Here is a 14,651-nt window from a genome sequence, read left to right on the forward strand (position 1 = left end):
TTAACGGTATTTCTCATGTAAAAATCAGGGTTAACTAGACGAGTATGATAAATCTGTACGTTGATAAGACTAGTAGTATACAATTGTCAAATACTTCTTTAGAGTGAGTCCCGTTTGGATACAAAAAAAAACATCACGATCAAAATGAATAGCAAAATAGTCTAAACATACACTATTAGTTAGTCTGTTGTCTCCCTACCGGTGTCACAAGTAATCTTTAGTATTTAGTTTCACGTTTGGGTCTCGTCTTCCACGGTTGTCAGGTTGAACGCGGTCTCTCCGTCCGTCGCGTGCTCCCGTCGCGACTTGGAAGCGTCTCAGGTCGCTAAGCAACGAGGAGCAGGACTATAGAAACCCCAACACATGAGCAGGATGCATGGGATCTTATTATATTATAAGGCAACATTTCATATTTTATTGATAAAACAACGAAGCATGAAAATCCAGCTGTCATTCTCCAACTATTACATTCAAGTATAAAATCAAGTTCATATAGTACACAAGTAATTCCCTTAACATCCTACAGACACACACTGCATCCAACCCAGTTCATGCACCACCACAATGAGGCTGAGTTGAGCCGTAGCCTTACAGACCTCATTCTGAACCATCTGTACATCACATCAGATGATTCGACATTTTTTGAAAACAAAAAAAATCAGGAACAATAAATCCAATGAGAGCCATGTACAAGGTCCATACAACAATGTTTGTGTCAAAGTGGTCTAAAGTGAATTATTGTCAGTATTTGTATATACCCTTGTAGTAAAAACAAAAGCCACTTTTCCCCCCACTAAAGTGAAGATGGAATTTTTTTTCCCCTCTTCATTTTCCATTAAATAAATGGCAAAGAAATAGCAAAGAAAAGGGTTATTATAATAATCATAATCTTTCTTTTTTTACAAGATATATTCACCCTTCAGCGCCTGCAGTGTGGTGCCCATCACGCAGCGCTCCGTGTCATGTACAACAGCGGTTACCTTTTGGCCCCTCCAATATGGCAAAACCAATGAAACGGTACAGTTTGATGCAGTATAACAATTACCAATAGGGGGCAGCATAGTTCAACAATTAGGTCAAACACAGACTTCACAATAACATGTCAGGCGTTTATCGACACCGTTTCCCTTTATACTGTTCCGTTGGGATAGATGCACAGAACTTATTTTTGAAGTGAGACTGCATGCACTCGCGTGACCTCTGATTGTTTCGGCTGGTGCGATGTGTATATAGGGCGCGGGGGGGGTGGGGTCCCGGTCGTCACTCCGAATGAGGTACTTCACCCTCGTGGGAACGTTCTCGTTTGATACTGGCAACGTCGGTAGGAGCGACGCGGGTCGAGGTGACTTTTTCTTTTATTACATGTCAGTGACCGCGACGCCATGACGCCGGCTGAACGTGTACTGAACTGTACTGTACTGTACTGTACTGTACTGTACTGTACAGGACAGAGGTGAAGGAACAGTGGACCTGACAATAAAAAGCCTCCTCTGTGCATAAACATCATCGATCTACAGAAAGTAAAAGACACACCGTTTGGCACAGTGTCCCTTTTGCACTTGAAGGCAAAAAAGATAATCAATGGAATTGCAGACTAGATGACTCTACAAAAAGAAAAAAGAAAACACAGATATTAGTGTTCATTTGAGTCTGTAGAGGCCGAGGGCGGGGCAGAGCAGCTGCTGCCGGGCTCAGGAGCTCGGGAGTTCATCCAGGGGGAAGCTAACATAGTTAGCGGTAAAGATGTGGCGTAGAGAATCCTCCCCAGGCGCCTCGTCCAGCTGTGAATACGCGTAGTCCCTCTGACCGCGCCCTGCGGGCCTCCGTGGCAGTCAGATGCTGTCGTAGTCGGAGTCCCTCCGGCTGGAGACGACCAGCCACTCGGCCACGAAGAACGACAGCGTTCCCATGAAGCCCACCATCACCAGGATGAGCAGCTGCCAGTGCAGCAGGAAGTAGTTACTGTAGGTGAAGGCCAGCGCCGCCATGATGGACTGTGGAGAACGAGACAAAACACTGCGTTAGCAATGTAATAGGGAGGTGTAGTGGTTACTTCCTGGTCTATAGGGAGGTGTAGTGGTTACTTCCTGGTCTATAGGGAGGTGTAGTGGTTACTTCCTGGTCTATAGGGAGGTGTAGTGGTTACTTCCTGGTCTATAGGGAGGTGTAGTGGTTACTTCCTGGTCTATAGGGAGGTGTAGTGGTTACTTCCTGGTCTATAGGGAGGTGTAGTGGTTACTTCCTGGTCTATAGGGAGGTGTAGTGGTTACGTCATTGCCGTTTTTCATGTTCCACCCTCTGTCCAACGCAATGTATTTCCCCATTGCTCATTTCTAAATCGCCTCGTTTAAAACAAATAAAGCATTAACATTGGCATGGTGTACCTTTCTGTGCTTATTCATCCACAATCTATAGCTCAACATGAAAATATTCACAATTAATCATAAAAAAATAAAATCGCGAAATTTTATTTCAACCAAACATTTTAAAATAATAATGTTAGTGATAGAAGGGAACTCATTTTGTGCAAAATGTAAAGCTTTTCAATTTCCATGCGGCAGACTTGTTACAATAGCCGATAATCCATTTTCCCAATGATGAATCCCTATACGGGTGGAACAACCAGTGACGTCAGACAGACTACACCTCCCTATAGCGATGGCTAGTGTGACGTCACGAATTACTTCCGTGTTGTCCACTAGCATGTTTAGTCTAATGCGGCCAATGTAAACAGCAATGGCTACAGCCCAGTAATCCGGTCACCCTTTTTACTGTGACATCCTACTTCGCTGACTTCTCAAAGTATGTGAAAAAGGGTCTCAACTCGTATAACTCAAATAAAAAAAATAAAAATAAACACGATAGTAAAAAATCTTTAAATCATTTCTATTGCTGCAACACGGGACACAGCACTGCACCAATTTACTGCCTTTGAATATCCCGTCTGGAAGCACAGGACACAGACGTTTTGGAATAATATTATGATGACGTAGCGCCTAGCCATCCCTATACTGCTCAATTGCACAGCCCTGTTAAATATTCCATCCCACTGTATGTTTATATATTTTTTCGAATTAGTGTATATACTCGACTACATCGTCCACAATTATATTATATTGTACTTTTATCTTAAATTTTGTTTATATTCCATTTTATTTTAGTCTACATTAATTGTGTCGGATTCTGAACATTAGCGGTTCACAAGATGGCGAGGATAGTTTCCAAGCGTATTGTTCCGTTGCTGACTTTGAACTCTGTTCCGAGTCTGAATCGCATCAAAGATGGGCAAAACTCACAGAATTGCTATTCGATAGTCACTGGGAACTATTTGAATACTAATCAAAAATCTTTAACATATGATATATATTTTTTTTAATGTTATACTTAATAGCAAACGTGAGATAATCAAACAGGCGGTGATAGTGGCGCAGGAGGTAGAGCAGTTCGATTCCCGCTCCTCCCGGGCAAGCGCATCGAAGTGTCCTTGAGCAAGACACGTAACCCCTAACTGCTCCCGATGAGCAGGTTGGCACCCTGCATTGTCGCCTCCGCCGTCGGTGTGTGAATGTGTGCGTGAATGGGTGAATGTGAGGCATAAGTTGTGAAGCGCTTTGGATAAAAGTGCTATATTTGGATAAAAGTGCTATATGCAGTCCATTTACCATTTACCTAGCCGACTGCCATCATTACTAACAGCTATATATTTGAGAGTCGCAGCAGACTAACATTATTTCCAAGAACAAAAACATTAATTCCAAAAGTTACATCATTGATGCTTGAAATGTCCGAGCTTCCACGTTAACGTATGGTTTTGTTTTGACCTAAAAGTGAACTTTAGTGAGACAACATGGCAAACATACAAAACGTCGCTACCATGCAACATCTCCGGCCTCCCCTTCTTTTCTATTCTCCCAGCTGTTAACAGACTGTTTATGCTACCTGGCTATAGCTAGCGAGCTGTACCCAGCATGCCCTTCAGCGGTGTAACAGTTAATAGGGTCCCCTCTCAATACACTACACAGTGTAGTTGCCGTTCTTTTTCTTTTTTTTCTTTCTTTTTTTATTATAAATTTAACGACTATTAGAATATTCAAAAACCGATGCCCATCACTAGCTAATATTATTCCTAACAAAATACTACACCAATGAAAACTCACCTGAATGAACTTGAACACGGCGAAGGCCGGGGCGCTGTCCTCGCGGAACATGAGGCCGATGATGCTCAGCAGCTGCGTGTTGAAGCAGCTGTCGCCCAGGCCCAGCAGGAAGCTGCAGAGCAGCGCCACCTCCACGCTGTGGAGCACACGAGGAGTTAAACATCTAAACGCCACCTCCACGCTGTGGAGCACACGAGGAGTTAAACATCTAAACGCCACCTCCACGCTGTGGAGCACACGAGGAGTTAAACATCTAAACGCCACCTCCACGCTGTGAGGCACACGAGGAGTTAAACATCTAAACGCCACCTCCACGCTGTGGAGCACACGAGGAGTTAAACATCTAAACGCCACCTCCACGCTGTGGAGCACACGAGGAGTTAAACATCTAAACGCCACCTCCACGCTGTGGAGCACACGAGGAGTTAAACATCTAAACGCCACCTCCACGCTGTGAGGCACACGAGGAGTTAAACATCTAAACGCCACCTCCACGCTGTGAAGCACACGAGGAGTTAAACATCTAAACACCACCTCCATGCTGTGAGGCACACGAGGAGTTAAACATCTAAACGCCACCTCCACGCTGTGGAGCACACGAGGAGTTAAACATCTAAACGCCACCTCCACGCTGTGAGGCACACGAGGAGTTAAACATCTAAACACCACCTCCACGCTGTGAGGTACAACACACCACACCACGCACAGGCAGACACATGACAAACATCTAAACATCAACTCCACACTGACCGCAGTTCTTGATATTGATTATGAATGACCCCTGCCACCCCAACCACAAACTTTTTCAGGCAAACGGTACCACAGCCTCAAGGCCCGGACCAGCAGGCTCAGGGACAGTTCCAGGCAGTCAGTCAGTCTCATGAACAAATAACAGTAACATACATTTACATTAGTCATTTAGCTGACGCTTTTATCCAAAGCGACTTACAAGTTCTGTACGACAAGTCAGCAGGAAGGGCACAACTCTATCAGCTGAGCAATGTTCATCAAGGTGTTGAGTGCTACAGTGTAGGTTAGTTTATTATGACAAGTGCATGACAGTAAGGTTAGTTAGGGTTAGATTTTTTTATTTTTATTTCAGATAATGGTTGAAGAAGTGCGTCTTTAGTCGACGGCGAAAGGTTGGACGGGTTTCGGCTGTCCTAACTGGGGTGGGCAGTTCATTCCACCATTGTGGGGGCAAGGACTAACAGCCTGCTACCTGCCTGCCCACCACACACACAAACAAATAAACACACACATATGCACTCCACACTGCACTTCTTCTCACACACTATATCTACACCATATCATTTTATATCATATTTATACAGCATTATATTTTTTTATTATATTTTAATGTTTTTATTTTATGCCGTTTGTTGTACTCCATTACTAGTGCTGCTGTGAGGTAGAGGAACCAAACCAAAGAATTTCACACCTTTACTCTGTATGGAATTGATGTGACAATAAAGATTCAAATCTATTCTATTCAGTTCTGACTGCAAAATAAAAAGTGATAAAGTGCACCGTGTGCAGTTTTACAAATCACACCAAAAGTACAAAAGGCAGCCTTCCTCCTCTGAGGTGTAATAAATAATTATATAATAATTATATAAAAATAAATAATAATTATATAATAATTATAAACTATGTTTACAATGCCTTTTTATTCTATTTTTACTTCTCCACTGTACTATAATTCTGTGACCTGTATGTCTTCTACTACCTGTACCTCCCCTCCCCCCTCCTGCTATGATACCTGAATTTCCCCAAGGGGATCAATAAAGGAATATCTTATCTTATCTTATAAAAATAAAAAGTCTCCCATCTCAGACCCCTTTGTACCTGGGAGTGATGTAGGCCTGTAGGTCGGTTCCGTCTTCCCCGGCCAGAGGTGCATTGTTGGCGATGTTGAGGAAAATCAGGTAGAAGGCCACAAAGTGGGTGATGAGGCCCAGCAGGACGACAGGGTTCCTCCCATACCGGTTACACTTGTTCAGCATGCCAAACACGCCCCCTCCTGGCCAAACCACGAAACCACAGGGAGGAAAAACATGTTGAGTGACATTCCTCTAGTTGCTCCCGTGTCCTTGTTTTCTCCAAGGCTAATGAACTTCCTACCTGACCGACCTACTCCACCCCCCTACACTCTAGCACGAGGCCTCCGCTCCTCCAACTCCGACCTCCTCACCATCCCCCGCACCAGGCGTTCCACACTGGGAGACCGAGCTTTCTCTGTAGCTGCCCCCAGGCTGTGGAACTCCCTCTCCCCCTCCATCCGAGGCTCTGACACCATTAACCTCTTCAAAACCCACCTAAAAAAACACACCTGTTCACACTTGCCTTCACGCAACACGGCCCTGCTCCCAAGTAACCCACCCCCCCAAGTAACCCACCCCCTTATTATTTTTTCCTGTTAATATATATACTCATATTTTTACCCTTTTTATATAGCTTCTCTCTTTGTAAAGTGTCCTTGAGTCTGAGAAAGGCGCTTCTCTCTTTAAATCCAATTTATTATTATTATTATTATTATTAACGTAGGCTACAGTAAGTCACCAGGCATCCGGTGGAAGATGGGGGTGTGGTGCCTGCTCAGACTGAGCTGGTGGACTCCACTGTTTCACGCAATAGGACTAGTGACATCTTCGGCGACGTCTCCTTTACCCGCCCTTTTTGGTTGATTATGTTTGGCGGTTAAGAGTCTCAGTCGACTACAATGTTTCTTGTCGATTATTATTTTAATGGTTTTCATGTTGTACAATTATTACATGGAAATGATTCACCTTTATTTGATGTGTTGGTGATCAACACTAGATTATCTGTGAGCATCTGAACACGACACTGTTCATATTTTTGCACAATTGCACAGCTCCGTTATATATTCTATTCCACTGTATTTCTATTCTAATTTAGTGTATATATTCTACAACAATCCTGCACAATTGTACAGTCCTATATTATATTTCCATTACAACTTTGTCTATATATTTCATTTTATTCTACTTAAATTTAAAATAATATATACAGTATATAATTTACTCCTACTTGCTTTGTAAGTGTTGATATGTAAGGGATAATGTATAGCTACGAGGTCATTGTCGCAAAATAATTGACCGACACAGAGTTTAAAATACAGAGGCCCGTGCCGAGGTGTTCTAAACGTAGTGAAGGTCAATTATTTTGCGACAATGACCGAGTATAGCTATACATTATCCCGCTTATTACATGGCTAACTTACTAACAATATACCCAATTCATTTTACACCATCGACAAGACAAGATCAAATGCAGACGCAGTTGTTCTGTGGCTCCGTCCGCTGTCAGCCCAAATAAAGTTATTATTATCGCCGGCAGCCGGCAGGTGTGTGGACTGATGCAGTGTGCGTCAGTGGGCTTGATTGCTCCAGCTGCGAACAGCGGTCATTATTGCCAATAATCACCGGTGATTATTGCGCGTTGCCCATGGCAGCGGTCAGTTATCGAAAAATAATTCACCGCTGTCAGGGGCTATTGACCAATCACAATCAAGCATTTCGGCGAATGTTAAAACGCCATGTAATAATGTCTGTTAATGTTGATGCACCAAATGACAGAGACAAATTCCTTGTGCAAGCTTACTTGGCAATAAAGACTTTTCTGATTCTGATTCTAGATGCAAAGAGGTCCGATTAAATACATTCACAGGACAACAATGTGCAAAAAGCAATGTTATAGATGTGTCAATTAAACAGACACATCGACAGAATACTATAACTATTAATCAACTAAGAATTCCATAAGTTGGGGACAGGCAGCCCTAGGCAACATAATAATAATAATAATAATAATAATAATAATAATAATAATAATAATAATAATAATAATAATAATAATAATAATATACATCACAAGTACAGTACAACAAAAAGAAGTTTGGCATCCAACCAGAGTGTAACAGTGAAGTAAATGTAACAGTACATTTAAATTCCATGTGGACAACCTTGCCTCCAAGTTGCGACAGAAAATTGGCTTCCTATACAGAAACCAGCTTTCCTTTGATTAGTGGAAAGAGAGTTGTCGAAGCAGTCTTGGACTATGGTGATGTAATCTATAGGCATGCTGCAGCCTCAACCCTTAGATCCATGGACTCTGGCTATTTGTTTTGCTTTGAGATTCTCCCCTCTGTTGAAGAATTAAAAACATTAATCTCCAACCAATGTCAATCAAGTTACGGTATACATGTTTTAATTGATTTGTTAACCTTACTTTTGTCTTATTGTTATGATTGTATGCTTTTTTACAGCCTCGACGTGACTGTAAACGAGGGAAACCTCAGTTGCCTTTCGAGTTTAAATAAAAGGTTTTAAATTAAATTAAATTAAAGTGCAAGTGCAATATACAATATACAGGTGATTAAACTGGATATAAAATATATTAATTAGTACTACTGAGTAATAGTGCTAATCGGATTAATCAGATCAGATGCAAGTACAGACTTGTAGTATTCATATGTACAGTGATAAAGGTATAAACACAATATAGTAGTAAGTCATACTGGCCAGCCCAGCAGCGTAATTAAAAAAGGGACACAGCAGAGCAAACTTACCTAAGATTTCTCCCAAACCGACAAAAACTCCAGAGAGACCAATAAGACTCTTGGCGTCTTTCCCAAACTGATTCATGGCTCCGATGCATGTCCCGTACACCCCGCTGAAGAACGTCAGCTCCAGACCTGGCGGTGAAGAGTGAGGTTGTGAGTTCACCGTTACTAGCTAGCTATGGTGTTTTCACCGCGGTTGATAACGTGTAAGCTTTGACAGCTGCGCTCTTTAATGTTGCTATGGTTACAGGTTGGATAGTGGATGAATTCAGAACCGGTGATTAAACTCGAGCTGAACTATGTGTGCATTAATTGAGGGATAATCGACAAGCAGGTGTGTTCAGACGTTGTTTAAGTGCCTTAAAACAGTTTTCCACTTATACCATGGCCACTTGCCAAAGACAAAAAATATGTACCGTTTATTCATATTTTCAACATAAAGAAATTTAAGAAATACAGTATGTTATTATGCTTTGCTCATTATAGTCCCTCTGCTACCTTAGCAAGCACCTGTCACTTGACCAATGCCAGTGACAATGACCCAGAAAGCTAACATTATGCTATGATAACATTATTTCCTCTCTTCTCTTCTCACTTTACACCAACAGCTGCACCTCCAGTCACCAGTCCGCCAAGCTCCTGAAGTGCGCGGACGACACCACCCTCATTGAACTCATCTCTGGTGGGGATGATGAGTCCGCCTACAGGTGGGAGACTGACCCATCTGGTGACCTGGTGCAGCCAGAACAATCTGGAGCTCAACGCTCTCAAGACACTGGAGAGATGGTTGTGGATTACAGACGGACACCAGCCCCACCCAACCCCATCACCCTGTGTGACTCCCCCCAGTGGACAGTACTGTGGAGTCCTTCCGCTTCTTGGGAACAATCATCTCCCATGACATGACATCAGATCAAATCAAATCAAATGTATTTGTAAGGCCCGACAACACACGTTAATGTCCCCATGGGTCCGGACACGTCTTCTTTAAACAGGTCAAGAAGAAACATCACAATAAATCAAGAACAAAACAAAAACACCATAAAGTCCAAAACATTTTAAATAAATGCAAGACTCCCAGGCACGAAGGTAAGGAAAAATTCACTAAAACCTAGCAATAGGAAAAAATGTACCACAGGCAATATGGAGGAGAGAAACCTTAGAAGGGCCGTTTAAGGGGGGATCTCCCTTCTTAGATGTCTGTGATAGTAGTGTTGCAATAAAAGAGGCAAAACAGTTGGTAAGCATGCACTCATAAGTGTAATGAAACAGATAAGTGCATGCAATAGCAACTGAACATTTTGAAAGATAAAAAATAGAGCTGATGGCGGATCTATTTGAGGCAAGATGGCGGATATATTTGAGGCAAGGGGGCGGCGCAGAGAGCTCCCTCATCAAGAAAGCACAGCAGAGGATGTACTTCCTGCGGCAGCGGAAGAAATTCAACCTGCTAAAGACGATGATGGTGCACTTTTACACAGCCATCATTGAGTCCATCCTCACCTCCTCCATCACAGTAAGGACAAAGACAGGCTGCAGCATGTCATCCACTCTGCTGAGAAGGTGATCGGCTGCAATCTGCCATCTCTCCAGGACCTGTATGCCTCCAGAACCCTGAAGCGTGCAGGTAAGATTGTGGCCGACCCCTACCACCCCGGCCACAGCCTGTTTGAGACACTCCCCTCTGGCAGGAGGCTGCGGTCCATCAGGGCCAAAACCTCACGCCACAAGAACAGTTTCTTCCCCTCTGCAGTGAGCCTCATCAACAAGGCTCGGGACCCTCACTGACATCCCCCCACTGTGTTACATTAACACACCCTAGTGGACTATTAACTTGCCAACTGTATTGTTACTTCATTCTAGGGATGTCCGATATTATCGGCCGACCGATATTATCGGCCGATATCGGCAGTAAAATGTGATATCGGAAAATATCGGTATCGGTTTAATTTTTTTTTAAAACAATAACAATATTGCATACAGTGAAATTATTAGTTACCTGAAATTATTCTGTTTTTTTTGGGGGGGAAACCCTGCATATATCGGTATCGGTTGATATCGGTTGATATCGGTATCGGAAATTAAGAGTTGGACAATATCGGAATATCGGTATCGGTAAAAAAGCCAATATCGAGCATCCCTACTTCATTCCAATTAGTGTATATATTTGGCCACATCTGCCCAGTTGTACAGCCCTATTATATTATCCGTCTGTTATTGTCTATCTGTTAATGTCGCACGCCTCGCACCGATAACAACCAAAGCAAATTCCTTGTTTGTGAAAACGTACTTACTTACTTATCCTCTTCGTCCCGGTTGGGGCATAAGGCCGCAATCATACACTGCCACTGAATCCTGTCTCGTGCTTTGGCCTGCGCTTCGTCCCAGGAAAGACCCATCTCCTTCAGCTCCATCATCACTGTCCTTCGCCAGGTGTTCTTTGGTCTACCCCTCTTTCTCTTCCCAACTGGGGTCCATCTCAAGGCAACTTTGGGTAACCCTTCGGGCATCCTCAATACATGACCGAGCCATGTTAACCTCCGTCTCCTTATCTCAAGGGACATATGCCAGCTGCCTGTCTTCTTATAAAGTTCCTCATTCGAGATTCTATTTGGTCAAAAGATGTTGCAGATCCTACGTAAGCAGCTATTGTGGAAGACGTCAACCTTTCTCATATCCTGTTTTGTTACTCTCCAGCACTCAGAGCCATATAGCAGGACAGACTTAACATTGCTGTTGTAGAGCCTGAGTTTGGTTTTAAGGCTATATTGTTTAGACTTCCAGATGTTGCGAAGTTGGCTGAAAGCACCTCTTGCTTTGTTGAGACGCGTCTTGATGTCTTTTTGCGTTCCACTTTCACTGCTTATGAGGCTTCCGAGGTATGTAAAGTCTTCTACACATTCCAACGCCTCTCCATCGATGGTGATTGGAGGTGCTGTTGGGTCTTTTTCTGGTTGATGTAGAGACCAGTTCGCTTTGCATAATTGCTTAGCCGGTCAGACGTCTCCTGGAGGTGGCTACGAGTGGATGACATGACTGCCAGATCGTCTGCAAAGTCAAGGTCTTCCATAAAGGAGAAAACTACTTGGCAATAAAGCCCTTTCCGATTCTGAAGCCTTTCTGTCAATAACCTTGCCTATGCCTACACCTGCCGGCCAATCAGAAAAGAGCATTCACCCAGGCCATCGTATAAACGGTTTTAGCGGACACCTGCTGGCCAATCAGAAAAGAGCATTATCTCAGACCATTGTATAATTTATTATAATATAACTGCTAAGGGTGGCATGGTGGCACAGTGGTTAGCACTGCTGCCTCACAGCAAGAAGGTCCTGGGCTCGAACCCAGCAGGGGGCCTTTCTGTGTGGAGTTTGCATGTTCTCCCCGTGTTCGCGTGAGTTTCCTCTGGGTACTCCGGTTTCCTCCCACTACACCATGAAGACATGCAGGCAGGGACTACAGATGAAAACTAGCTCATTAGCTAATTCTGGCACATTTACATTGATGTGGAAACTGAAGAAGTTGATTAATGTGCACTGCGACTGTGTAAAAAATAAATAGATAAACTTAAACTACATTCAATCATGTTGTTGCGTGTGCTTCTATTCTGACGTACTGACACAGTGCATTCTAGCAGACAAACCAAGGCGTGGTGATGTGTAAACTCACCTGTGTAGGCTATAGAGAGACTCAGCAGACACACCAAGGCGTGGTGATCTGTACAGTAAACTCACCTGTGTAGGCTATAGAGAGACTCAGCAGACACACCAAGGCGTGGTGATCTGTACAGTAAACTCACCTGTGTAGGCTATAGAGAGACTCAGCAGACAAACCAAGGCGTGGTGATGTGTAAACTCACCTGTGTAGGCTATAGAGACTCAGCAGACACACCAAGGCGTGGTGATCTGTACAGTAAACTCACCTGTGTAGGCTATAGAGAGACTCAGCAGACACACCAAGGCGTGGTGATGTGTAAACTCACCTGTGTAGGCTATAGAGAGACTCAGCAGACACACCAAGGCGTGGTGATCTGTACAGTAAACTCACCTGTGTAGGCTATAGAGAGACTCAGCAGACAAATCAAGGCGTGGTGATGTGTAAACTCACCTGTGTAGGCTATAGAGAGACTCAGCAGCAGCATCTCTTTGGTGACAAGCAGCTTACATGCTTTGACTGTAAACAGAGAAGCACATGATATGTATGAGATACAGCCACGTCATCGAGGTGTTACATGTTTAGGGGGAGTGGAGAGAGACTCAATAAAAAGGGAAATCCTTCACTATAAATATGTACACCTCCGTAGACAATGAACAGGGCTCTTGACTTCACGAGGCCATAGGATGTCTGTGTGAGATCTCACGCCCCAAAATGGAGGTTGATCTCGAGAAGATCTGAGACATAATTCAAACTCAACTTTGGGTGTAAGAGTCCACACACAAGCTCCAGGTCTCTGGAGGGTTCTTTCTCTAGCTTTAGGAAAGAGTGCTGCGCGTCGACCGATACTGACTCGACTCTCCTGGGGCACGGGATTCTTAAAAACGGGTGGCATTCGCCTTTAAGGATAAAATATATAAAGAGCTTACGGAAGGCATCCAGAGCCTGGGAGCGGAGGCCTCTGGTAGGTACTCTGCAAAATGGAGAGAGTAATAAATATCATGAGTTCAGAAGTGACATATAAAACATAGCAGACCTTTGAACGAGGGTCAGCAGTTCTCCTCGCACATTTATAAATGCATGGTTTTTCTAATGAAAAAAAAAACAGTCAACTCCTCCTGCAATCAACAGTCAGAGCTGCACTGGCTTCCCATTGCCACAAGAATCTGCTTCAAGGTTTCTTGACCGGGCATGCCGTGCAGCGAGGGGAACCTGACCTTACTAAAGGCCATTCAAGCTGCCACTGATGTTGAAAGGGGGTGGAAGATACTCCATGAGACTTGAAAGTGGTTTGAAGGTTTGTAGGCGTATGTGAGTCATAGGGCTGAGCCCAAACGTTCGGACCTTCGTTCGTTACGTTGGCGTTCGAATTCTAAATCAACGTTCGAATTTCTTATTAAAAAAAAAGGATTTTTGCTATGGCCTTTGCCTCACTTATTGCCAGACGCCTCATCCTATTCAACTGGAAGGCAGCCACTCCCCCTTCACATTTGCACTGGATGACGGATGTTATGTCTCTCATACATATAGAGAAAATCAGATTGACAACTCAAGGCCACACAGATACTTTCCACAAAACATGGCAGCCCCTTCTACTTAATTTCAAAACCCATATGACGACCTAAGTCCCTCCTCCGTCCAAACCTCTGACCCCATGACCCCCCTCCGTCCCCCACCTACCTTTCTGACACTGCTAGACCTATGGCTGGGGAGATGGCATTGTGGTGGTCTTTTACTTTACTTTCTATTTTATTTTTTTATAACTATCTGGAAAACATGCTACCAGAATGGAGAGTATTACTTTTATTATATATTATTATTACTGTTTTTTTTTTAATTTTTTTTATTTATTGATTTATTTTTATTTTTATTTTACTTAATTTCTTTTTGCGTAGTTTTTTTCACATCTGTATTATGTTTAATTTTTTTTTTTTTTTTATGTGTGTATTATATGTATGTTTGTTGTCGCTCTCCTTGGGTGGGATGGGGTGGGGTTAGGGGATAGGAATGGGGAATGAAATGGAAGATGTATAATTTGAATGTATAACTGGAATGTTACATTTGCATAAATTCTTCTAAATTATTTTTAAAGATGTTTTTTTTTATGCGTCTATTCATTCCGTTTAAACCAATGGGGTTTTTCTTCACAGTTTCAGATAAAGATTAGGCTACACTAATATTATAGTATTATACTATTATAGTATATGACTCGTCATAAAAATTTTAATAAAACATTTATCATAAATGATGTAGCCTAT

General features: G+C 43.0%; 1 protein-coding gene across 1 annotated transcript in view; it reads right to left on the minus strand.

Moving 5' to 3' along the window:
- Window positions 1-404: 404 nt before the first annotated feature.
- The window catches only part of mfsd11 (major facilitator superfamily domain containing 11), a 33,625-nt gene continuing 19,378 nt past the window's right edge, over window positions 405-14,651 (minus strand). Inside the window, exons 9-14 of the mRNA XM_084328708.1 lie at window positions 13,323-13,366; window positions 12,847-12,912; window positions 8,749-8,874; window positions 6,006-6,180; window positions 4,158-4,293; window positions 405-1,994 (exon numbers count right to left, since the gene is read on the minus strand). Coding sequence (XP_084184834.1) covers window positions 1,833-1,994; window positions 4,158-4,293; window positions 6,006-6,180; window positions 8,749-8,874; window positions 12,847-12,912; window positions 13,323-13,366 — 709 coding nt within the window. The 3' untranslated portion in view covers window positions 405-1,832. The remainder of the gene's footprint in view (window positions 1,995-4,157; window positions 4,294-6,005; window positions 6,181-8,748; window positions 8,875-12,846; window positions 12,913-13,322; window positions 13,367-14,651) is intronic.

This window comes from Notolepis coatsorum (assembly GCF_963971535.1).
Source record: "Notolepis coatsorum genome assembly, chromosome: 14".
Classification (NCBI taxonomy): domain Eukaryota; kingdom Metazoa; phylum Chordata; class Actinopteri; order Aulopiformes; family Paralepididae; genus Notolepis; species Notolepis coatsorum.